Below are 25,590 nucleotides of genomic sequence, written 5' to 3'. Positions count from 1 at the left end.
GTTTTTGTTTTTATTACGCAAAGCATAATAATGCATATTCTTCATTGTTTTTGAGAAAACTGTAATATCAAAACACCCTGATGCATAATGAATTTATATAAAAAGCTCTTGAATTGAATTGAAAGAAAAGATGCTATAAGCATTTCCTGATAGTAAATGCAATTTCTTCTGGTCTCTCAGTATTGATCCTATGTGTTTTAATAGGTTTTTTTCAAGTAAAAAACAGTCTCATTTGCATGCAAATTATATAATGCTTCCAAATGATACATGTGGAGATCCTCCTCTGCCTGGTTTCCACTGATTATTGATGTCTGTTTAAGGCTTGTTTTTGTTCCCTGTGTTAGCAATGTAGTATTTATTGACATTTTGATGTAGGAAACCGCAAAACATCCTATCTAGTTAGACTAATTTATTTCTATGGAAGTGCACAGGAAAAAAGATTCTGTGAACAAAGGCACAGGCATTTATCTCATTAAAAAATTCAGAAATATTCTAGTTTTAGACTTGCTTCCTCTGTGACGTCTGTAAGAAACTAGCCAACTGAGTCATCTTATTATTTCAACATCCAAAAAAATTACTCCAAACTGTTAAGGCGGCTTGCATCATTCCATGTCCTGGAGTAACTTTATCATTTTAATGAAGACAGCTTCCCTTTAATTCTGATCCTTTCTCATGTACAACATGTGGTGTGTAGTTACCAGCTTGCCAGGTCTGCATCTCATGTCTATTTTGTGTGCAGCTTACTACACCCTGGTTCTGTGAAATAAAAGTGATCAATAATTTTTTATAAAATGTGAATATTCTATGAATACTCTATCTTTAATGTCACTGTTAAATATAATGGTCATTAATACATGTTTTCAGCTTAAAGAAAAAGTTATGTAAGCACAAAGTGTTCATGTAGCTAAACATTTAAGATACACATATACTACTGTACGTACACTACAAACTCTCATTTATTACAGTAGTAGCACAGTGGTTTGCAGTTTTGTAACACAGTTTGTATAACGCCACTTAGTGTAACTTACTAGACTATACTGTATTTCCCTGCCAGTTTTTGTCAAGTATTAGAAAACATTTTTCTAATCATGTTTGATATGTTAGATAATAAATCAACATGGTAAAGGCAGGATATGTGGTTAAATAGAATGGAAGGACAAAGAGATGAAGCAGCTCAGAGCTGGACTCCTGAAGTCCAGCCCACAACTCAGCCTCCATGCTCAGTTGTGCCCTGGGTATCAGGAAGGTTGCAAATGCGCTTGCTTTCGAGCCACTGCACAGTCATGGTAGCATTACGTGGCTGTATCCTTTCACTGTTAGTGGACAGTATCAGTGGTAATAGGAACAGTGGTTACGCTGGTGTTCTGAAAGGTGGAAGAGGAGAATTAGGGAACTGCAACTCTTCTGCAAGTATGTTATAAGTTTACCAATGGTAAAATGACACAGGGTGACTTTTTGTTGGCAGACAGAGAAACCAAGTCAGCACTGAACCTGTACTTCCCTTTCATCTTTAGAGGTGTCCACTTTAGCAAAGTTGGAGCACACTAGTGAAGCATTGTCCTGCTGCTCCCAAAGATAAGTGGAACAATTTGGACTTCAGGTGTGACTGTCTTTTAATTTATCATTAAAACTTATTTCGGGTGTTAAGACAAGAAGATATATACCCCTTGATAACAGCCTATCTAATGTCTTAATATTTAGCATGGTAATATGTACTCTGTATCTTTTGGTACTCTCATTTGAAGGAGGACACGGTTCCTCTTTTTCTCAGCAGCAACTTATGATCATGACAGCAACATCAGAAAACTTCCCAGATCATGTTTCCCCCAAATTAAGAGTTCAGCAGTGGTTGGCCTTAACCCCATTAGGACTTCAGTCCCAGCCTCCCTCTTATCAAAATCTGACATGATGTTCTGAGACAGGTTTCCCTAGGTATCCCCTCAATAAGCCATGATCTCAGTCCTACACCCACAATGAACCTGGTCCCATCTCTCTAAAGTCACTTGCTATCTTAACATAACCTGTCTTTCTGTAGCATAGCTGTGCTCAAAGTTTGGTTTGAGCTTGCAAAACAAATAAAATGTGCCAGCTGTGTTGACACTGCCTGTAGAGGCACAGCTCAAGTGTGAGAATATGCTTTACAGATATGTAATAAAATTAATTTTAAAAAGGAGTATTTAACAGCTTTGCATTCAAGCCATGATAACTAGCTTTGTATATTGATTTTAATTACAAAGCCTAAAAATGTAGAAGATTCTTAATGACGTTACTTAAATGAAAATGCACATTGTTGTAATGGTTCCCATTGAACCAGAGTTGAAGATAATAAAAATAACAATCCTGGACAACACAGGAAGGGAAACTATGACTCTCATATATAGTGAAATATCAAACTGAACAAAAATTCTTTGAAAACCATTTTGTCTTTGAGTTAGTGAGAAAAATCCCCACTACTAGTTTGTAATTATTCTGTTAGAGTGGAAAAAAGGAACGGTTAGATGTAATTGCCTGGGGAACAGACATCTCATGCCACTTAAGATGCTGTAAGGTATCTAGGCTGGTCTCTGAGTGCTGCTTCAGAAAGACATGGGTCTCCTGCATTGACTCTCTGCATGGTTATGTGTCAGGCACATCTCTGGTATAACTAGACTTCTGTGTTTTGCTGCTGAATTGAGCTTACAGTGTCTTTACTGGCTGTTTTTAGTGGTTGTAACAACCTCTGGCATATCAAAACAATATCATTCATCTGGAAGAGCAAAAATATTTGCCAATACGTACAATTTCTGTTTAACTACTACTCCTTTACGTTGGAATAAATGAAAATTGGGGATGATAAAGTGCCTTACCAGTCACCACAGTAGTGTTCACTTTGAATAAACACATCTGTGTACATTAGCCTACTTGACAGGCAGTAGTTCACAGGCGTTGCATAGGGTCTGCTGTGACCACGTACTTCACGTTGTTTGAACGCTGAATCTTCTGGCTGTTCTGAGTCAGCTGTCCTAGGACAGAGAGGTAAAGATATTTATTATAAAAAACTGTGATTATTGAAGATTGGAATATGGAAGAGGTGGTGGAAGAGGAAGGAGACATACTGTTTTTTAATCTCTCAGTTATTGCTAGTTTGGAGAAAGCTGGAATGAGATCCCAGCATTAATTTCTCACTGAAGAAACTCTTGTGGAACCTTAGCTGTGTGCTAATTCTAAGGGGTACTGTATTGTCTTCTGGCCCTTAAAGGAAACTCTAGCATTAACCCATCTTTGTGGACTTTCCTTATTGGGGATTTTAGAGTCAGTGGAAGGAGTGGTGAAATGAAGAAAGAAGTAGAGTCTACAATTAAGTATTGACTATACAGAAGAAAAGATAGGATGTAAATGGTTTACTTTAATTACATCATTAATGTAAATGTAGAACTGCCATCAGTAGTTCTCCCCCTCTAAATGAGACTACAGTTCACTCCTGGCATTTTCCCTGATGATCCCTCTTAAGAGAAGAATCTGTGAAGTTGTGAATTGTACATAACTTCTTTAATCAGTTCCCTGGCTTGCTATTTAGGGAAACAGGAAAGTAAGTGTTTTCCCTGATCATTATGTGGTTGAGGAAAAAGAGTTCAAAAAAGAATTCGGTAGTGCAATATCTACAGATAGCTACATAGGAAACCTTCTGTTCTCATCATGGGTCTGGGACAATTGGCACCACTGATCTGGTGTGAAGGACAGGCATATCCGCAGCGATGGTGTGCACAGATGTGTAAAATAAGCTTTTCATTCCCTGTATCGTAAAGAACTGATAATTTAACTGGCACTTTCTGGTCAGACCTCCAAGGGTTACAGTTCAGCTACTGCCCAATTGACCTAGAAATGGAGAAAGTATTTACAAGTACATAATGCAGGCACAGTAGTTTTCGAATGTAGATTTGTTAAGCCACTAAAAATCCTACAACCACCTCAGACTGAAGATGCTTTTGACTGTTTTGCAAGCTAAAAAGAAAAGTTTTATCTTTGCATAATCAAGAATATTGCTGACTTTCTTTCCAGTGTCTTTGACATAAGGCTGTATAATGTGTTGGTACATTTAAATAATGTCAGTATTACTTAATATATTTATATTTATATATTATTCCACTAGCCAGTTAAAGTATTTTGTATTTTCTCTTGAATTTTTGCTTCCTTGCTATATGACTGTATCTCTCTCTCTCTTTTTTTTTCTTTTTTTTTTTTTTTTTTTTTTTTTTTTCCCCTTTCAGAACTACTATGGAGCTGCCAAAATGATTCTTTCTGACAATCCACTTGGTCTGACATGCGGAATGGTGTGTCCAACATCAGATCTCTGTGTTGGTGGCTGCAATTTGTATGCCACTGAGGAGGGACCAATTAATATTGGTGGATTGCAGCAGTTTGCTACTGAGGTAGGTAGGACTTGCAAATGTCTTAAATTCTTTGTATGTACCAATGAGTATTGTCTAAATTGTTGCCTTTGTTAATGATTTGTTTAAAAAAAAGTTGGTACTAATAAAATAAAGGCATAGGAAGTTAGAATAATTATTTTTTTTCTTACAGCACATTCAGAAACTTAGAAATGCTTTCATAATGCAATACTTTATAGGAACATAAGGAACATTATTTGTGAACAAGATGACTCTTTAGAAACACTAGTAGTTGAGACAATTTGTAATGAAAGATTTATCTAAACCAGATGAAAATGTGGATGCTGCAGAAGTAGACTGCATAGGAAAAAAGATCAAGTGCACCTGCATCTGTAACTGCATGTTAAGGAGATGTAGAACTGCTCTGGGCATAGGGTAGATCCTATAGCAGAATTGGTGTGTATTTGTACTGGCTTTGGAACAAAGGAAAAGTTTCAGATGATTTAGACTTTTTACTGTCCTATTTTGCCAAAACTAAGTATGTAAGTAGTTTCAGGTTGACCTGAAATATATGTCTGTGTGCATCTATCTAGATATAGATGCACACACATGTATGTATGCGTAAATTTATTAATTCATAAAGATATGTGTATGTTTTGGCTACTGAAGCAAAGGTTGTTGCTGCTTGATGTTAGGAAGTTTTCTCAAGGGTTTCTGATGAGGTGCATGTGTATTATTTGTGACTGCATAGTTTCAATGCTTCAACTTCCATCTGAAGAAAGATGGAGGCTACTGCTCATTTGTTAACTTCCTTTGAGGGCATGGAGAATTTGTAGCCAACTCATGGTCTCAGTTGGCACCTCATCTGATCTGTCTGAAGTATCTTTGGCTAAAAATTGTGATTTTGGTATCTGTAAAAGTGGGGAAGTTGTGGCTGTATAAAAAAAAGGCATATGCATGTGTTAAGATTGCACATTTCTATACAGTCCTTAACTAATGAGCATGTCCCTCTTCTGTATCTTGAGCCATTTGGCTGATCATATTTACAAACATATGATGAAATTCTAGTCACCTTTACAAAGCCTGAGAAAAAAAACTTTGTAGGACAGACCAAAATAGAAATGCGAATCAATCTGGAAGTAACAGATGATATGTCTGTAAGGCCAATTTTTTTCTCTGCTGTCATTCATAGACTTCACACCCCCTTCACAATGGCTGTGGGTCATGATTAGATAAGTAAATGTTGCTACCTGCTGCAGTTCTTCTCCTTTTATCTGTTTGTATCCCTCCTTTCTTCTCTCCATGATACTTGTAAAGCTACTGGAGCACCTGCTAAACTTCTCTAATAGCTATTGCTGAACCTTCTCTCCCCTCTATCATTTAAGTAGCTATCCACTTCAATTTTCTTGAAATTTGAACATACAAGCATAAGAATCACTACAGTTTGGACCAAAGTTCAAGCACAGGAATCGGTACGGTTTGGACCAAAGTTCTCATTTACAGGATGAGGCTAGAGACACCAAACTGTATTTGTTCTCTGTGTATATTCAATAGTTGGGTTTTATCAGTCAAGAGGCAATTTTATTAGCTTTTCTTCTAATGGCCTTTATTGCTTATGTGTAAAAACTTAGTATCTGTTGCAAAGCAGAAGGCTTTTTTTTTTTTTTAAAGAAAATAAATCAAACCAAACACTAAAAAAAAAAGAAAAAAAAAGATTAAACAGTTGTCAAAGTAGATGATAAATACAATGGTGCAATATTACTGTTTAGGAACCAAATGCAAGTAATATCTGTTAAAACTTGATTTGTGTCTCCTTTTAGCCCTAATGCTATGATTAATAGAGAGGAATTATGGCTTGATAGATAATGCTAAATATCTGCCATTTTTCTTCAAAAATCTTTAGAAATCTATTAAAAAAGCTCAGTGCTAGCACAATGATTGATATGAAAACTGCAGAGAGGATGAATAGCTCTGAATGGCTTTGCTCCTAATGTTTCAAGTTTGTGTAAAGTGATGTTAGTGTCAAGAGTTCTAACAAAATAAAATTGTTATACAGTTCTAATTAGCACTCAACAAAAATGACATTTCAATAAATTTTATTATCCTTAATATTTTCACAGTATCCTAAAATGTTAAAATTAGTTGTTAATAACCTTTAGATTTACTGCTGTTTAACAAAGAATTTGTATGTATTGTAGCACTCATAATTAGTAATAATAGGCAGTCACTTTTGTAATTAATACTTCTTTTAGCTTTCATTCAGTTAAATTTTACTGTGAAAGTTGAAAAGCTATAATGGTATGATTGCTTCCAGGTAACAGTCATTATAAAAATACAGATTAAAATATTGAAGAAAATCTTAAGGTACTACTGCTCGTACAAAAATTGGCCCAGATACTGCAAGCAAAATGTGTTCACAGCCTTACCTATACAAGTAACTTAGCAAATTGTGTAATTTATGTGTGCAACATGTGTTACTCTTAATGAGAGCTGCATGGTAATTCTCATGCACTGTGTAATAGTTTGTCCCACAGGGGCTTATTTACTGAAAACTCCATTGTGCATAAAGCCAGTTTTAGACTTTTTTTCCTTGGAATTAGTCTGAGGATCATACACTTGATGCATTATGAGAGTGAGCGATAATAAAAAGGCACAACTGCTAGCTGAGATAAAAGATAAAATTGCAGTAAAGCAGGAATGTGGGTTTAAAATGGAAAATATATGGGTATGACGTATGCCCCTTTGTGCTTCTGAACAATGACTGATCATCTGTTCATACTGCAGATAAAACTCCCTAATTGTAAAATATTTGTCTTGCATACGGTAGAACAAAAAAAATGGCACCTCATACCTCCTGCATTTTCCTTCTACCCTTCCATATAGTTTTGTAACTATGTTCTCTCATTCCCAAAGTAAACTGTAATCCCATCTGAAAAAATGTGGATTTTGACAATTAAAGGTTCAAGTGGAAAAAAAGGAAATGTCCGTTTGTATTTGTGATGTAGAATGTGTATACTGGGATGCAGTTACCACGGTAACTGTTGCATCTAGAGAATAACATGGAGTAAAAGCTCACTATTATAAATGATGAGTGTCAAGCGCAGGTTACACCTGCTACTGCACAGGTCAAAATTATATTAATGTCTTTATCTGTCTCCTTTGCCCAAGTACTTTAGAATCAGGAAGCGTCTCTGGTTTTGGAACACAAGTTCAGTGAAAATATGCTGAGATTGTAGTGACAATGCATACAGGCATGAGCTATATGACTGTCAGTCCCACAAAATAAACTAAAATTACTGGTTACTCAAGTACAAGTTTGTAAGCTTGTAGTAAAAAGGAAGCGTGATCTATTACATTGTCTGTTAAAGTATTGGTAAGAAGCCCTCAAAATCTTATATTTCTGGATAGACATGACTGAATCTAAAGGTTCTCCTGTGTTTCTAGTTAATCATTCTGAATGGAGCAGCACAAGCTAAATAGAAAATGTATTATTTTAATCGCATACTAGATTTAAATTCTATATCATTTAGTGCTGTGACTCTTGTGCCAGCTACAGTTCTGGTGATTTGTTCCTCTCTGGAGATATATCCTGGCTGCTGTTGCAGCAGAAAGAAATCAGAAGAGAAAACTTGATATGTTTTTTTCTTAAATATGCTTTGTATGAGCTCACCTGCTGCTAACCTAGGGGCATCTCAGCAGAGTGCCTGGTCTGGGAGGTTGGCGAGGGTCTCCCTCTGAATGGTGAGCCTCCCTTCTCCCTCATCCTACCATGGGCAAGGAAGCAACGGCTGTCCAGAGGGATTGCCATGGAGGGGTGTGCTGTGCCCTCGGGCTTAGGGATCCCTCTTTTAGTTGCATATTGACAGCTCTGATCAGTCTTAACATAGGTGGAGGGAGAAGGTGGTTCTCATGGAGCTGCAGCTCCTGCAGTTGGATGGTCTTGAGATGGATGCCTGGGTCCCTCACCATCATCGGCACAGATAGGCATCTGCATCAGCAAAGGAGGATTGTTCTGGGGACCTAAGACAGCAGGACAAACAGAAAAACACCTCTATTTGTCAGTATTAATTTTTACTTTAACACATCTTTAGGTTATTTCTCTTTTAAGTCATGTTGAAAGATATAAGAATCGATTATAAAATTTTAGGCTTGTCTGAAGGGGATGGTGTAGCCTTCTACAATAGTTCAGGGGATGAATCTGAAGACTCCTGATTTGCCAGGCCAATGCTGAAAGACTTCCTGGTATTTGGGCAAGTTACGTAAACTCTACAGCATGTTTTACAGACATTAAACATTGTTTTTTTAAGGCATTTACATGAGTGTTCCTATATCCTTTTTAGTGGTGGGATTCATTAAATGTTGAGGTATGGACTCTGCAATGTCTTAGATCCATGGGTTTTCTTGGGACTGGAATAATATTAATGTATAGTTGTTCTATGGGTTTGAAAAGTCTTTAATGAGACGCTTTAGGCCCTAGTTTTGTCACCACTCACTCACTTCATAAAAGTTTCCAGTATTACAACTTTAGCTGTTAACTTGTGGAGGGAGGATCAACAAGTTTTCATAACTAGCTCACATTTGTGGAAAAACCACTTCCTGTACATCCTGTGCTATCCACTGCGATTAAATGGAATTAATTGTGTGATCATGTAATTTGACAACTTTAAGAAGATTACTGAGCATACAGCTTGCTTCATTTTTTATTAAAATCTGTGCAGAATATTATTTTCTTCTTTAAATATTAAACTGCCCCATATTAATGTAAACCAGCCTACAGATAAATATCCATGGAAACCAGTGGGAAAGTGTTATACTAATACAATCAGTTCCTAAATGTTACTGATTTCATTGCCTGTGTTTTTCTTTCTGTGCACTAGAAAAATCTGATAACAATTCAGAATATACTAATATGTTTAGCTCATACCAGCTAAATGCTAATGTCTGCATCAGTAGCTGTTTGGTATCTCATCATCTTACTAAAGGATATTTAATAGTAAACTTGATAAACTTATTTGTCTATAGCCTTTTAAGCACAGAAGCAAGTATTATGCCTCAAGAATATAAAGGATTTAGTTATGAGGTCAAAACTTAAGTTACTAAAAGATTAAATTTTCCCAGTGCTCCTTCCATTTCCCCATTTTTGTTTTTTCAGCCTTTTTCTGTTGATGAAGATGACAGATTAAACAGATGCACTTTTTACTTAAGAAATGTGACCTTCTACGTATGTCTTGGAGACTACCAAATATACTTTTTAGCAACCTATCTTGTTTCATAGGATTAGGCAAAGGCTGTTTTACATTTCTAACACTGAGGTTAAACTTGCAATCTATTTACTTTTTTAATTAATACATTTTTTGTCATAGTCCAAAGATAATTTTAAATAAAGGTGAATTAGAGTAAAACTGTCTGACCATATTTGAATTCTGCAAATAGGTGAAGAAAAAGGTATTATAGTATATTTATTCCTCTTAGAAAAATTCTGATCAGAAAACTAAAAAATGACTGAAGTGAGTTACTTCAGTTTATTTTTATTTATATAAAAATTGAGATAACGATTCTGAATAACAGTTCTAACCTGCTCTAATGGTTTTAAATGTTTTAGATTCATTTAAATCATGCTTACTATGCCATAAAATGATTTTCATCAGGTTAGCAAAATGCATTTCTCTGACTCACCTGCCATTCTCTGCCAAATGTCACATCTTTTCATCAAAACATGCTAATACTAGAGTCACATAGTGAAGAAAAGAACCAGAATTTTATTATGTGAGGAGAACAATAAGCTTTTCCCTGTCTGCCTTTGGAACAGCTAAAATGTGTTGACTAAAACTTTCCAGGAAAATTAAACTTGAATCAGATACTTAGCAATTGAAACCACTGTAGTTTGGTGAAGTGAGAAATATTGTGGAACCTTAATACAAACTTGTGTTTGCATACAGTGCCTGCAATTATGCTCTTTGTTGAGTATACTGAATGTTTTGGAACAAGAACCAACCCCACTGCAGTGAAAGGATGTTTGATTTACAAGGGAGAAGAGAACAAACCCCCAGATTTCACACTGGAGAGAACACTGAGCAAGTGTACTTACACCTTTACAAGTTTACAAGTAATAGGGAAACTGTAATATGTTATAAATGTCTGAATTGAGAGAGAATTTTTTTCAGTTGTTAGAACTTTAGCAGAATAGATTGTCTGTTTCAGTTTGGTCAAATTGTATCTCACTTGAGGACAAAGACTCCATAATCTTTTTTTTTTTTTAAACTGGGATATCCTTTCTATGGACCCTAATGTATCTGAGGCATAAGAAGTGTATGGAATCTGTGTGGGTTTAATTTGAATAGGCCCTAGATGGTGAAGTAATGATGATTGCATAGTATTTGATAAAAAGTTAAAGAATAAATGCCTAGTGTTATTAATGTCTATCAGTAACCTATCTATTTTCTCTTGTTCGTATATGACAGAGAGCCAGAAGGAAATGCAGACACAGGGATGATGGCTGAGTCTTTCCACTGAAAGATTCAGCTTTAAAATTCATTAAAATTCATTCTCATTTTCCTGAATGAGTCTTGGTTAAAAAGCACTGAAAAACAAAAGAAAAACTCCATCCAAACAAAAATTAAATCATCTTTCTGAGAGGAAGATGGACGAGAAAGACAATAGTATTAAACTTCACTTGCATCCTGACCAGTCTGAGCAGATTAAAATTGGAGAGGACAGTTGTGTGTAATGTGGCATTGAACACTTGCTTGCAAGGTAGTCATCTCTGCACTCCAAAGGATTTGTGCCGAAGAATTCAGTGATATTTAATTAGGTGAATTAGAGTGTAGGGAAACTTCACCATGAGGTGAGTGAAAATCTTTTGAAATGCATTGAAGCAGTTTGCTATTTTCACACAGTTACCCTGCCAGCCTTAATATGCAAAACTGCCACTGAATTCCAGATGGCAAGATATTGCCGCACAAGCTGGCTGTGCTGCATAAAGACAGTTTCACCCTATTTGCAAATAGGCAGAATTAAAGTTGACCATTCAGCCTGAACTGCTAGGATTTCCTGCATGAGTGCTTGGTTTCTGAAGTTTAACACTGCACTACAGTAGTGTGGCACCTTAATGTATCATTTAGTTGATGGGTATGACTATTCAATAATAAATATAAAAATAATTATGTTAACAATGAAGTAAATTTAGTGATAAATTTATTAAGCATGTATATATTCATAGTGTTCAATATCCACATTAAATATGCAAGTTATATAATTTGTATTACTGAGTAGCCTTCTAAAACAACTGCATGAGACTTTAATGGAAATTTGTTATCATTCAAGCTATTTCTGTGTGAATGTAACAAAGCAGACATTTTAGAAATATCCTATTGCATTTTGGTTATCACAGTCTAGTTTCACAGTACAATATAAGCTTTTCAGCCTGTGAAATCCATTAATAACCACATTAAACCTTCCCATATTGTATGAATTGTCAGGTTTAAATGATTTTTTTTTAAAAAAAAACAATTATCTGTCTTTTGCTTCTTGCAGTTTGTTAAAATGCTATGTCAATTTACAAAGACTGGGGGAATTTGACACAGAAATTTTAGAGGGGGAAGTAACTAATCATTGGTTTACCTAGCATGAGTGCTCAAGTGCGCATGAAAAAAATTAACATTGATTCAAAATATAAATGAAAAGTTCTATTCATGAATGGAATTGCCAAAGGTTAACTTGAAAAACCTTTGTTTCTCAAGTTCTAAGGAAAGTAAAAACTGTTGGTAAACTTGTTAAATAGCTTAAATATGGTATTTATTAAGACAAATGACAACGTATGTATTTTAGAGGACTAGTTAGTACATATGGAACGCAGTTCTGCATTGAAATAGATGAACAGTGTTGTCTTCTGGTAGTTTTTGAGGTGCAGCCTTGAAGCGTTTGTGATATGACTGAGAATCCGAATGCAATATATATCCTTTTGGGATAATGTTGTGTTTCTGCTACAAAGATATACCACTTGGGTTAAATATTTTTCCCCCTAATACCTAAAATAAAACAAAGATGTAACTATGCTCTTCCATGTTCCTAATTTTGAGTAGCCTGCAAGGGCTCTGAGTCTATTCTTTTTCCTTTTGTAGGTGATACAAGATAGAGACTCCATCCATGTAAATGCATAAGACAGTGAAGTCTATCTCAGTGAACATAGAATATTTCTGTCTTAGCCTCTCACCTGTGTGCCTGAGCAAAGAACTGATTTAATGCAAATCAGAAATAAACTGTGTGACATCGCAACTATGTTAGGAGCCCATTGTGCTGCATTCCGTACAAATACATAATAGTTTTCAGAGACTGTCCCAAAGTACTTCTAATAGTCAAGACGGAAAGGAGCAGATCATCACCATTTTAGAGGTGAAGAATTGAGGCATAGAGAGTACAGTTTTAACTTTCAGGTATGCCTACAACTTTTGGACACCCAATTAAAAAGTGGAGAACATCTGAAATAGATGAGCAACTAACATGAAATAAGTCCTGTTAGTATTATCTAAGGGGAGGCATCAAAAGCATGGGTTACCTTTGAAAATACAGCACTGAAGACTAGGGGCAATTCCTAAAAAAAGTTTCAAAACCACCTAAGGTTGGTTACCTACCACCTCTAAAAAGTCAAGCCATTATTTATCCAGGATCACACAACATGTCTCTTGCAGAAGCAAAGGCCCTTCACTGATGTTACAATCCTTTGCGTTATTCACAGAAATGCTTTTCTAGTAGTGAGAATAATCTGAACATTGTTTGGAAGGAAATCTTTGGTGTTACAGAGATTGTCTGCCATCTGGCTGACTTTGTATTAGTATTCTGTTACTGGTAGTCTGGTTCCATATTCTTGGTAAAATTTACAGTAGTGAAAGATCTGACTTCAGACATTTTTAAGACAAAAAGAACCATAGAGGGATCAAACTCTGCGATTATAACATCCCTCACAAATGCGCACGTCATGTCATTTGGGAATCCCTATAATGTTACAAAACGATCTGCAATAATACATCAATGATATGTCACAGTACTAGCAGACGCTTCCATCATGTTATTCATGATAAAATTTAAGGAGGGAATGTAGAGGATGTAATCTGTTGAATGCATTGCTTTTCAGGTGTTCAAAGCTATGAATATTCCTCAGATCAGAAACCCTTCCTTACCTCCTCTAGAAGATATGCCTGAAGCCTATCACACGAAGATAGCTCTTCTTGGTGCAGGACCTGCAAGTTTAAGTTGTGCTTCCTTTTTGGCTCGATTGGGCTATTCGAACATAACCATATTTGAAAAGCAGGAGTACGTTGGTGGCTTAAGGTAATAAACAATGACTACAAAGCACTGTTTGCAATGATTGTAAAAAGCATAGCAAAAAATATTGTGCAAACACAGTTTATACATGATCCCTTTACCTTTACCAAAGGAAGAGAGTAGAAAATTTCAGATCTGGAAATCTTATTTTTTATTTAAATAATTCATCATTGATGTTAAAATGGGTACAGTTACAGGCAAGCTCTAACTGAAAATCTTGTGCCCATCTCCTATAGTCTCTTCATATGACCTCTAAAATTCCAGGGTGCAATTGTTATTACCAAACTAACACTTCAGAAAATTATGTCAGGAACCATTTTCCCTTATCCAAAACTTTTAAAACAACATGAAGTGCTTGTAGCCCTAGATAGTGAAAGAATTAGTAGATGTTTAAAATGCTTTAGACAGATACTAATTTAATGGAGAATTTTAAATTTAGAATGCTTTCATGATCTACCTTATGCAAATAAAGGTGACAGTGAATAAATCCATCATGTACGTGCCTGGACTTGCAGCTTTAGTAAACCATACCATAAGAGTGTAATAAACCCCCTACAATTCTCAACATTCAACAAACTGCAGATACACAAAAAAAGGTACATTTGCAGTTATATGGTAAACACTTGGCTGATAGTTGCATGGTGTCATGTCCTCTACACTAGAAGATGAATTTTTAATACTGTAACAATGGCTGAGATCATATCTTGTAAGTTTGTTGGAATTGCTGAATATAAGATAAAATATTTCAGAAACTGACTAGTGGATACCAACCTGTTCAAAATCAAAATTAAATTTTATATGTTGAAGATGTACTCACATTAAAGTGTTTACAAAATAAAAAGTTAAATGAAACAGTGAGAGAAAGAAGGGTGACATGCTCGCATTTCTCACTGCAGCATCCCTGAAATCAATAGATTTGGCACCATTAATGAATTCGATCCCGAATTTCATAATGTCAAATACTTATTCAGTGCTCTGGAAGATAGAGAATCAATGCTGGAGAAGTTGAACTGATTATTTGCATTTTTACCAGTGATGTTCAGAAGTATTCTACCTAATTATCAAGGTGTTAATACACAGGCATTTAACTGTGGAGTTGTTTTACTTGAGCTGGTTGCCATAGAGGGTTGCAAATTTAGTACATGAAATACCTGTTCACCTGTTGAGTAGTGCATGTTTTCATAAATACCAGATTTAAAATCAGTTTTATTGCTGTAATGTAGTAAGAAATAATGAGATGTTTCTAACAGTGAAGCTTTACTTGATGAAAGGTTAGACTCAGGTTGAACTCAGCAATATAATACAGTACTTTCTGCAGTTGCTTACAGTGCTTACAGTACAATGCTGCAGTTGCTTACTGTGTGCTTGCATATTTGAGGCAATGTGATCTTAAGTTGCATCTGTTCTTCATGTTTTAAGCTGAATTTAAAATAAAGCTTAGTCTGTTGTTTGTTCTACTGCAAAAGCCTTACACTAAGTTTTGCCTGTTCTGCCAGTATCCTTAAGAGTCATGCAGTGCATTTTAAAATGTATTTCTTTCTTTTGAGTCTTAAAGAACACATAGCAATCAAGGTCAAATTTTGCTTCCATTCATTGTAGAAAATTTCACATCTGCTTTAAGGGCATCAATTCCTTTTGTCCTTATTTTAATCTTGGAACAGAAGGGAGGCTGGCCTGTGGCAGCAATCATCTATTATTGCATTTGTAAGTCTTTGCAGTACATCTTTTAACAGGTTTAGGTTATTGATGGGTGTGTTTTCAAGGCTTCATAAACTATTGCAAATGGCTAACAAGACCACATTAATTTTGTATTTGGAATCAGCCGTTTGGAAGGACAGTGCTTGTGCTCTTTTTCTCGTTTGCTCTGCCTTTTTTTAAGTGTTTTTAACTAGAATGTTCCTTCACATATGTGTTACTTCATGGCTAAATTTAATAATATTGTGACAATAGAAAGGTATCTAGTGATTGCAGTTCCTGTGGTGTGATATTTAAGGATAGCATAAGTCTGTGGTTGTCTGAACATGTCTGAATTCTTCATATTCACGGGTAGGTTTTCCTACACTTCACCAGTTGTGTAAAATTTATGCTTTACAGTAGAGTAGGCATGAGCAGATCACGCTCTTGCTTAGAGACCATGAACAAGCTTCACTGCTCATGCTCCTAGCTATGCCACTGGTTTACAACATACCAAAATATTTCTCTCACTAGGGCAAAGGGGTGTCCCTTGAGCAAAAGTAATTTGGGATCACTGGGAAACACCAAGCAACTGTCCAAGCACCTATAACTTGGATCAGATTTGAGGAAGAGGTGAATTTGTGGGACACTGTTCCCATCCACTGCATCCCTCATGCACCTCTGCCCCATTTCCTTTTTCCGTCTGTCTTTCCATTGCAGAGTCAGAGATTATCTTCTGCTGCTGAAATAAATTGTATCAGAATTTTTGATGTATCAGTTGACTTTCCTAAAATGCTTATTTTCATGGTAAATGGGCATGCATGTGTCCCCACAGAACTGTGTGTATTTGCATATGAACATATATGTACATATATGTGGGTATACTCCACAGCACAAAACTGTAAGTAAATGTTTAATAAGAGCAAAAAATTGTTTATAAATTCTGACAGGGACATAACACAGCGAGTGCTGTTCTGGCAGCATGTCATGGAAATGACAGGCCTTCAACAAATATATAGGTGGCTTGGAAAATAGAACTTTCCCTTTTTATTAGATTTCTTTATTGAATCTCTGTTGCAGAATCATATTGATACATTAGTTTCTGCCTCAGACACCTTTTTACTTAGCATGACCTATGAAAGTTGTATTGTCATGACACGTTCATTACATCTGATATTTAGAACACTTTTCATTGCACACTGGTCAGGAAAGGTGGAAAAAGGGCAGCATCAGAAATGATAAGGAGTAACACCAGTTTCTTATCAATATAATTAAATTTGATGCAACTTAAAATAAATAAAATCCTTCTTGCCTGTCAAAGTTAGATGTTAAAGATGATGTGGTCACTAACAATATGTAAAATAAAGCCACAGTGAATCTCTTGTGCCAGTGCTTTGTTATGGAAATTATAGATCCATTAATTTGAAAACAGATTAGTCTGTTTGAAGCTTAGAAATATCTGGGGAGAGACTTTCACTTTTCTGCATATTTGGTTTTTCCATCTTCTTTGAACAAAAGTATCTAAAATAGAACTTCACTGTGTTTACCTGTAATGTGTTTTACGGCAGAGATTTTAAACTGGCATTAAGTAGATGTCATTTCATTGGAGATACCAATGAAATGGTACCAGTAGATACAAACGGAGAGTCTATGCTGGCACTGCAGTTTTCCCATACAGGAGATCTGTGATTCTGGGAACTTGAAGATGTCATTCCCAATCTTCCCCAGGAGGAAAAAATGCCAGCTAATAGACATTAAGTCAAAAAGCAGACTTGACACCAAGAGCTTATAGAAAATTATTGACTTTGTCCATCATGAAAGATCACCAAAAATTTGTGAAGTAGAAATGGAGGAGGGTACAGTTTTAAATACCATTGCTCAAAATAGCATATGCAACACTTTTTTAAAAAAAAATATGGGAAATTTCATTGTTTCTTATTGGATAGCTTAATGAATGATTGCTAGAAGATCACTTTACTTTTAATAGCCATGAGATGTTTTCTTCATTGGATGTCTTAAGCTTTTTCAGTGTTATATATGCTGGTGAACAAAAAGGAATGGAGCTGAAGCTCTTTTGGACCCAAGCTTCACATATGTTAAATGGTTACCTACAAGTGTGGGAAGGACTGGCCTCAAGGTACTGCCTTCCTGGCCTATATTTTTAGCATTGGATGAATAATGCTGTTTTGTTATTCTAACAATTTAAAAAAGCCAATGGTCAAGCTTCAGCATATTTCCATTCACATATGTCAAAATTAACTAAAGTCTGTTGTAAGTATTGAATTTTTGACAAATAAAAAAATATTTTCTTCCTAATGGCTGGAAGTATTTTACAAGCATTTTTTTTTTTTTAATTTCAGTATGTCTGAAATCCCTCAGTTCCGATTGCCGTATGATGTAGTGAATTTTGAAGCTGAGCTTATGAAGGATCTTGGAGTGAAGGTAATGAAAAATATATCCTGTCTATGTATAGCTCAAAGAAAAAAGAACAAGAACTCTGCCAAAGATTAACAGCAAAATGTCATGCACATTAGTAAAGAACGATTAAAAGCTACTCTAGACAGAGGCAGGAAGATGCTTCCTCTTGCTCAGGGCATTTGTCTGTCTTCTGTCTGAATGCCACTAGTTTGGAAAAGGGCAATCAATAGTTCTCATCTGGCATGCCTGCATGTGATTAATTGTCTGTAAGAAACAAATTCCTAAATTGCTTTAGGGGTTCAATGTAGCTATTGGAATGATTTGATTTTTTTAATCGAGTTTTTTTCATGCAAGTTTGGCACTATTTAAAACATTCATATTTGATACTTTTCCTTTCATTCCCTCTCCCTGAGTTTTTTCTTAATGGTTTATCATACAGTCCTGCATCCAATTTAATTTCATAATAAAATGAATCAAATTAAACAAAGTATTAATATGATCATCTATTATAAACAGTAACAGTCATTCAACTTCTTGGAAAGTAGTAGTTATGCATTATTCCATTAAACAAATGTGTGTTGTTTATAGATAATAGAAACATTGCTTTATTGTTAATTTAGGGCTTGAGATGAAAATTTAGGTAGTATTTGCAACTGCTGCACATTTTAATAGAAGTTACAAATATAGAATGCATCACTGGATCAAATTTTTGAGTACCAGGAGGGGTAATATATTTTTAACATGATACTAAAGTGTTCAGTGAAGCAAGAAATTCTTCTTGGAATCTTTTGTGTTGGTTCATATCATAAAAGCAGTAGACTGTTGTCACAAGACCCAAGTGAGAACCTCATCCTGCCCAGGTTTTATAAAAATACTGGTAAGGTGTAAGATAAGATGTTAAATGCTACAGGTCTATTTTTCTACTCTAAGGATCACTTTGCAACCCTTGAAAAGACTGACAGAATGGAGGTTGAGTTAGAGATGGGACTAAAAACAGAGCACTGAGACAATTTTAGACAAAATTGCTGGGCATGGGCTCCTGGGAACCCTCTGCAAAACTCAGTTCCCTGGGGCTCCCTGTTATGGCAAGGTCTCCAGATGGACTGATAGAGCCACCATGTCATCTTGACCTGCAAGTCCTCTGCAGTTTTGAAGGGCAGCAGAGAATCTCAATGTAAATTTGCTTCCAAGCTTTGCGATTGGCTTTCAATTGACCCTTTGGCAAGCTGGTTAACTGCGTGCCTTAGCTTTATACCTCTATAAGCTGGAAATATTTTCTGGTGTTTACTTAAAGCATTTCAAATCTGTGATGGAAGGTGCTGTATTGTGTAAATGCTCAGTAGTGCTGTTTATTCAAGTAATTCTACTGAAATTAGTAAGAATTAGTCAGCTGAATAAGGATTACAGAGCTAGGCCCTAGGAGTATTATGAATCCCCACATAAAATAGTATTGCCATTTAAATTCCTTCATTAGATTTTCATAACATATGTACACAATAGGATAAAAAAAAGTAATGACAATTTATGCAATGTATTTTGTTGCCAGTGAGGATGTAGTCTGTATTCTTGAAAGGATTACAACTGTACATGGCTTTTGCACCTCTGATAAAATTTATACTAAATCTCCAAAGACAAAAAAAAGTCATGTACATGGCTTTTGCATGTCTGATAAAATTTATTATAAACCTCCAAAGACAAAAAGAAGTCAGTGTTTAAATATTGTACTTTACATTTGTCTTTTTTTCACCAGTAGGAAAAGTATATTAAATGGTATAGAGGGAGATTCAGTAACAAACAGGATACAGAATGACTTGACTAAACTGTTAAATGTTACAAAGTATGGTGCTTACACACTAGAACATGGTATTTTGTAAAGCGAATACACAAGTGATACAACAAAAACTGGGGGAAAACATTGAAGTTCAGCGAGTCTAAAGTATGGAGATAAAACCACACATATTCATGTCAAGAGGTACAAAATACCAGAAGAGGAATCACACACTGTGCACTCAAAAGCCTTGGGGTTAGGAGACATGAGCAAAAGGTGTGTGTATCTTCAGTTTCATGACCTCTACAGAGGAAACTGCTATAGTTAGTTTGCTGAACACGCAGCAAACACTCTTTCCCCTCTCACTCATGTAACAACTGTAGTTACTCAACCTGTGCAGTGGCTGCTCAAAGCAAGATTGCTGGTGGAACATTACTCTACAAAAATTTTTCAGCTTTTGCTTCTGGAAGTGATAGTAGTTGAACTGAAACAAGTATAGATAATACGTGCATTTTTAATATTGTGACTTATTTATCAATAAATGAACACCAGTCACTGCACTCTGGGCATTGTTGCTTGTCTAAATTAGAATTAACAATTGCAAGTTTAAATCAAAACTCATCTCATTCATAATTTTGAAAACCTTTGTCAGTTTACCACACAGAACAGTCTCCATATAAGCAAGTAGGGCGTACTATAATTTGCATAGAATGTTCTTCAGACTTCCTGCTATCTCTGGCCCAGTCTTTTGCAGGCAGATTTTCTGAATCCACAAAACCACCACTGGCTCTACTGAGGTGTCCTAGCTGGTGGTCTCAGTGCTAAATGTAGGCTGTGAGCCTTTGAGACTGCTGCACAAAGTGGTAATATCCTTCCTTCGGGACTGTCATTGCATTCTGTGCAATTGGAGGCCTACCAAGTACCTGATACTGTGCGGAAAAACATTGCTTGGTTTTCTCTTCAGAACCCCTGTTAATACAGAATAGTGTCATGTCTTTTCTTTATTTCTCTGTAAGAGGCTCATACTTTCGCTAATGTTTCTGCAATAACCTAAACTGCTTGGTTTTTGGTTGGTGTACTGGGTGATCTGTTTAGAGCATATTCCCTGAAGGAGGTTCTTGCTTCCACATCGTGTTTCTTACATTCTGATTTTCACATGGGAATACAACCTTTTGTAGTCAGCACTGAATACAGCGATTTACTCGCAGCAAAAAACTGCCATTTTCAGCTTTACTTCAGTATTGTGTTCCACAGACAGGCTTCATTTGTTTGTTTAGCTGGCTTTAACTCTTTAGGCTTGCAGAAGAAACCAAGCTAGCCTGTGGTGGCCCCCATCTGAGGAAGATCTGAAGGCACCTTTTACCCATATCTAGTTTGGGCCACTTGCTTAAGTCGCAGCCAATCTGGCCTTTTAAGCCTGGCTTGGGGAAAAAAATTACTAATTTGCTTTGATTGTTCACTAGAAGATCCTGTGAGATGTGTGTATGCAGGACATGATAGAAATTATTTTCACATTATCACATTAAAAGCAAGTAATCTTTAATTCTTTCAGATAATTTTTAGTAAAGGCCTTGCAATGGATGGAATGACACTCTGTACCTTGAAAGAAGATGGCTATGAAGCGATATTTATTGGAATAGGTAAGAAGATCTCACTGTCCTGTGTTTTGTCATTTTGGAATTGAATGACTAGCTAAGAATAAACTGGGACTTGTATCTATGTTAATAGCATGATGTGAAATTGATTTGAGGCATTATGAAAGTGTGGAATATAAAGAAAATTTAAAAAACAGGAAGCTAAAGTTAGCTGTCTTAAGACATTTATTAAAATTTTCACATTTATATGATAGATTTTTAAGTAAGATGAGGATGTAGCTAAATGGATTGATTCATTGTTTGTTTAAATAGTTAAAAAATGGATGAACTAAAAACTTACTTGTAATTAATTGCCATATTGGTCTAGAGTGATACACAAGTCCAGTTTTCAATTTTTGCAAACAGCTTACTATATCCACATAATTAGTGAGTCTATATATGTAAGCCAGTGATACCATGCTTAGTTGCTTTTATTTTCTTTTCTCCGTATAAAATATTTAACATCCTTCAGATAGGCTGTAGTGAAATGTAATTATCAGATGGGTGAACAAAAGAGGATGACTTTGACTTATACTCAAACTGGCATCACAGGTCTGTCTTCTCTCATATGCTAAAGAAGTCCTGCACCTGCCTGCTATTTGAATCATTGCTTCTTTTTAATGTTAGATTAGAATTGTTATCCATTTACAAGTATTTTGAAGTACAGCTGGACCCATTGCTACCAGATGATAGGCATGTTGAGCAGGCATCGCCTACAGTTGGTATGAGGCTTAATGCTCTTTATTGATCTAGACGTTGCCTAAGTGAACATAATAGAAAACAAGTTGTCCAACTGTTCCTCCTTCCTATTATTGATTACAGAGATGTAATTCTTAGTACAGCGACAACTGTTGTTTACCATCTGGTTATGCAGTATAATAAGCTTTGCAGGTCTATTCTGTTATGTGGTTATAGTACAGAGTATTGTGATTTCTATAATCCTAAATCCTCACATTGTTAGAGACCTTCCATGTATAGGAATTCTGATGTGTCATATTTTGATGTAATTGCATATAAGGCAATGGTCCAACTTATCTTCTTTATTGTTTTCATCTATGTCTTTCAAACTTCTTTGTGAAATCTTGCCACTGAGGTATTAATTCATAAATAAACTTTTATTTTCTGAGAGTCTAGCATTTAGGAAAAAATTATCAGTAATTTTTGGAATATCAGCATGATTCCCATGCACTTCTGACTCAAAAATTTAAAATAACAGTTCAGTTAAAAGTTAGCAAAAATGACCACTAAACACTACACATAGGATTGCAGTGTTTGTTTTATGTATGTGGGTTTCTTTTCTGACCTTAATAAAGTTATCCTAATATAAAATATTTCTGATTAGAAATAGATATAGACAACATTGTGCCTTACAGATGTTAGTAAAGGGACACAGGCAGAATTTTAATAAACAAGAGAAGGTATCTGAAGCATTATTCTCCTCTAAACCATGTGTTCACTGATTGTATTAGGAAACAGAGGGTATAAATGCTAATGAAGGATTATGTGTTCCTACAAAGTTTTGTAATTGGAAGCTACCTTGCATTCATGATGAAATTCGTCCCTCTCTGTACCCCCATGTCTGCCTGTCTTTCACAGTACTGTGTAAGACACATACATGTGGCCTTGCATACTGGTAGTGAAAGATGGAGGACAAACCAAGCATTTACAGATTTCTAGGATTAGCTATATTAAAGCAGTAGAGCATTTATAAACTCTCAACAACATCCATTTTTCCATGAGTTTGTACTGTATGTCTTTTTGTGTTCTTTGCCTACTGAAGAAACATATTCAATGAAATGTCACGTTTGAACATTACGCTGAATTATTGGAGTAAAAATAATTAGAGAACACTACTTACATAAAACAGAAATATTTTTTTGGAAGGTTGTTGTAATTTGCTTCTGAATGAATCTGTACCTTGATGGGAAATAAATGTGGTAGTTTTCAGTTTTCCCTGTTAGTAGAAGAAAGAAAAAGTGAATGGGTGTGTAAAAGGAGATGAAGTCCCTGATGGGATGAGGGAGTACAACGTTAGAGGATTTTTTCATAGCAATGTGATTTTTGAAGAGCACACCTTTAGTCTTGCAAATGAGATGGAATTCAAGAATTTATCAGTCAGGATTGTACAAGAGTCCATGTGTGATGCATGAAATGGAAGAGCCAGCTACATGAGGGCAGATAGAGATGTAAAGAGAACTTTGAAAGCTATTTTCCACACAGTTATGCCTCAGGAAAAATTTATTGCTCTGTGGGAACGTCTTGTGAGGTGGGCAAAGTACACTCCTCAGCTGGGTCTATGGAAGGTAAAGCATAGGTGACTGAGGTTTGATCACTTCAAGCACTTTCTATTGAAGAAAAATGACTAGCAAAGGCTTTTTGTGAGAGCTGATTGAAAAGGTATTAAAAGTGTGCTCTAGTCAACATATTTGCTCTGTTTCAGACCTGAAGAGTAAAGAATTCCGAAGAAGTTCACAAAGGGATACAGGGTAACAGTCTTACTCTAAAACAAATAATAAAAAAAGATACTTAACTTCAAGTCTTTGCTTACTGAGGCATTGAGACTATGATGGTTTATCTTAAGGTGAAAGGCTCTCCAGCCAGTAGGTCTGGTGCATTTAAGTTGCTGTTTAAAGCTCAGAAAACCACCTTGTACTAGACCTGAAAATGAACAGATGGTCAGTATATGTCACCAACCTTTGGCAACTTCTGGTATCTCAATTTGAGTCATACCTTACCTCCGTACTATTTTATTTTGCACCATCTTTCCCAATTAGGCTGTGCCTGTGTGTATGATGTTGTAGAGTCTGATGTGGAATTTGGGGTTACAAAGACATATGTTGAACTACCGAAGACTAGATCCAAGGAGAAGCTTTCATAGTTACCTAGATGAGTGGTAATGAAAGAGATCAATCTGGGCAATGGCATACTGGAAGCCAACACTGCCCTCTGATAGCAGAACCTCAGAACAAATGGTAGGTGAATCTCAGTCACAGGATTGCCTGTTACGTTTTTTGCTTTTGGTAGTTCTTTCCTTCAGCGTCCTGGGTTTTGCCTTATCTGAACTAGTCTTATCTGAACATTCAACTTAATGCTGTACTTCTTTTTATTTCTAGAGGATCAATATGTGAATTGCCTCTTCCCTGTCCATCATTTACTCTCATGTCCTCTCTGTTTCATCTCTACAAAGATGTGTAATTTGCAACATCTGGCAGCAGATGTTTCTTGTGTTTTGCATACAAGGGCCGAAGAGACAGAGCATTCTTCTGTTTTTCTTCAGCAGTCCTGATTTCAGATTACAGCTAGCATAAGTATTAAAGGGTAGTCCATGAGTCTCAGTTTCTTACATCAAAACTAATGATAGACAATAGCACACGTGAGAATTTTTTTCACAGGACTAAAAGGCAGCAGCCAAACAAAGGGAGGAACAACCTGTTAAATATATTCTGGGAGTGTCTACCATATTTTTTTGTAATTTTTCATTTAGTTTGGTACAATTTCTAAACTTGTCTTATTTCAATGGACAATTAAAAATTCTGATTAAGAAATAGAGATGTAGAATTAGAGTCCTTAAAATTTTCATTTTAAAATTCCATTTATCATCCAGTTACAAATCTTTAGGTTTTATTTTGTTATTCACAAACATTAATGGATAGGAATTAAATCTCTCAATTGAACTTTCCAAGTTTCAAAACTAACGTCTAAAACTATGCATAGAAAAAAAAATCCTTTCCAGATTTTATAGATTACACTCAACATACTCTACCTAGCATCACCTCTGCTTTTTGATGAGAAATGTTTGTGAAGAATTTGTGATTGAGCTGACAAATCAGTTTGAAAATTTTGTTATGAAAAAAAAAGTCTCACATCAGTTGCTGCCTTCAGTAAACACCATAGAGACTCAGGGCAATAGAGAATCATCATGCTGAGAGCAAAAGGAGAAATCAATGATGGGGTGAGGGGCTAGAGGAGAGAGCACATGGTCCTCAGAGACAGCAAAGTAAGGCAGCGAAGGATATCTTACAGAGAACAGAGTAGTCTGAATGCTTGTTGTTCCTGTGTGTCTTGGTTGATTTTCAGGGTAGAATATTTACAATTTTTACAAAAAATGTCCGTGTATGTGTCTTGCTTGGCTATCAGAGCAAATGTAGAAATACTAGGCTTTTATTACTCATCCTTCTTGAAGTTCAGCTACATACTTTGGAAAACAGGATCCTGTGGTTTTGTCTTTTAAGACTCCACAGAGCATTGTATATTCTTTTTGAAAGAGAAAATACAAACCAATTTTTTTATACAACTATTTAACTGAGTGAAAATGAATGACCTAAATATTTAAAGTATTTAAGAACATGTTTCATGTGACATTCAGATAAGTATATAGAAAGGCTATCACCATAAACATATTTTCTGC

The 25,590-nt window shown here is 35.7% G+C and overlaps 1 protein-coding gene across 4 annotated transcripts in view; it reads left to right on the top strand.

The window, feature by feature from the left end:
* Positions 1-25,590, top strand: part of DPYD (dihydropyrimidine dehydrogenase) — a 367,570-nt gene that overhangs the window by 108,814 nt on the left and 233,166 nt on the right. For all 4 annotated transcript variants that reach the window (XR_012624149.1, XM_074832563.1, XM_074832565.1 and 1 more), the window contains 4 exons: positions 4,248-4,409; positions 13,498-13,694; positions 17,723-17,804; positions 21,101-21,188. Coding sequence is in view for 3 of the 4 variants with exons in the window: in XM_074832563.1 (XP_074688664.1) it covers positions 4,248-4,409; positions 13,498-13,694; positions 17,723-17,804; positions 21,101-21,188 (529 nt within the window). In the remaining variant the exon portion in view is untranslated. The remainder of the gene's footprint in view (positions 1-4,247; positions 4,410-13,497; positions 13,695-17,722; positions 17,805-21,100; positions 21,189-25,590) is intronic.

The sequence above is a fragment of the Strix aluco genome, chromosome 8, assembly GCF_031877795.1.
Source record: "Strix aluco isolate bStrAlu1 chromosome 8, bStrAlu1.hap1, whole genome shotgun sequence".
NCBI lineage: Eukaryota > Metazoa > Chordata > Aves > Strigiformes > Strigidae > Strix > Strix aluco.
Note: the sequence above shows the minus strand (reverse complement) of the source record. Positions and strands in the feature narration are given on the sequence as shown.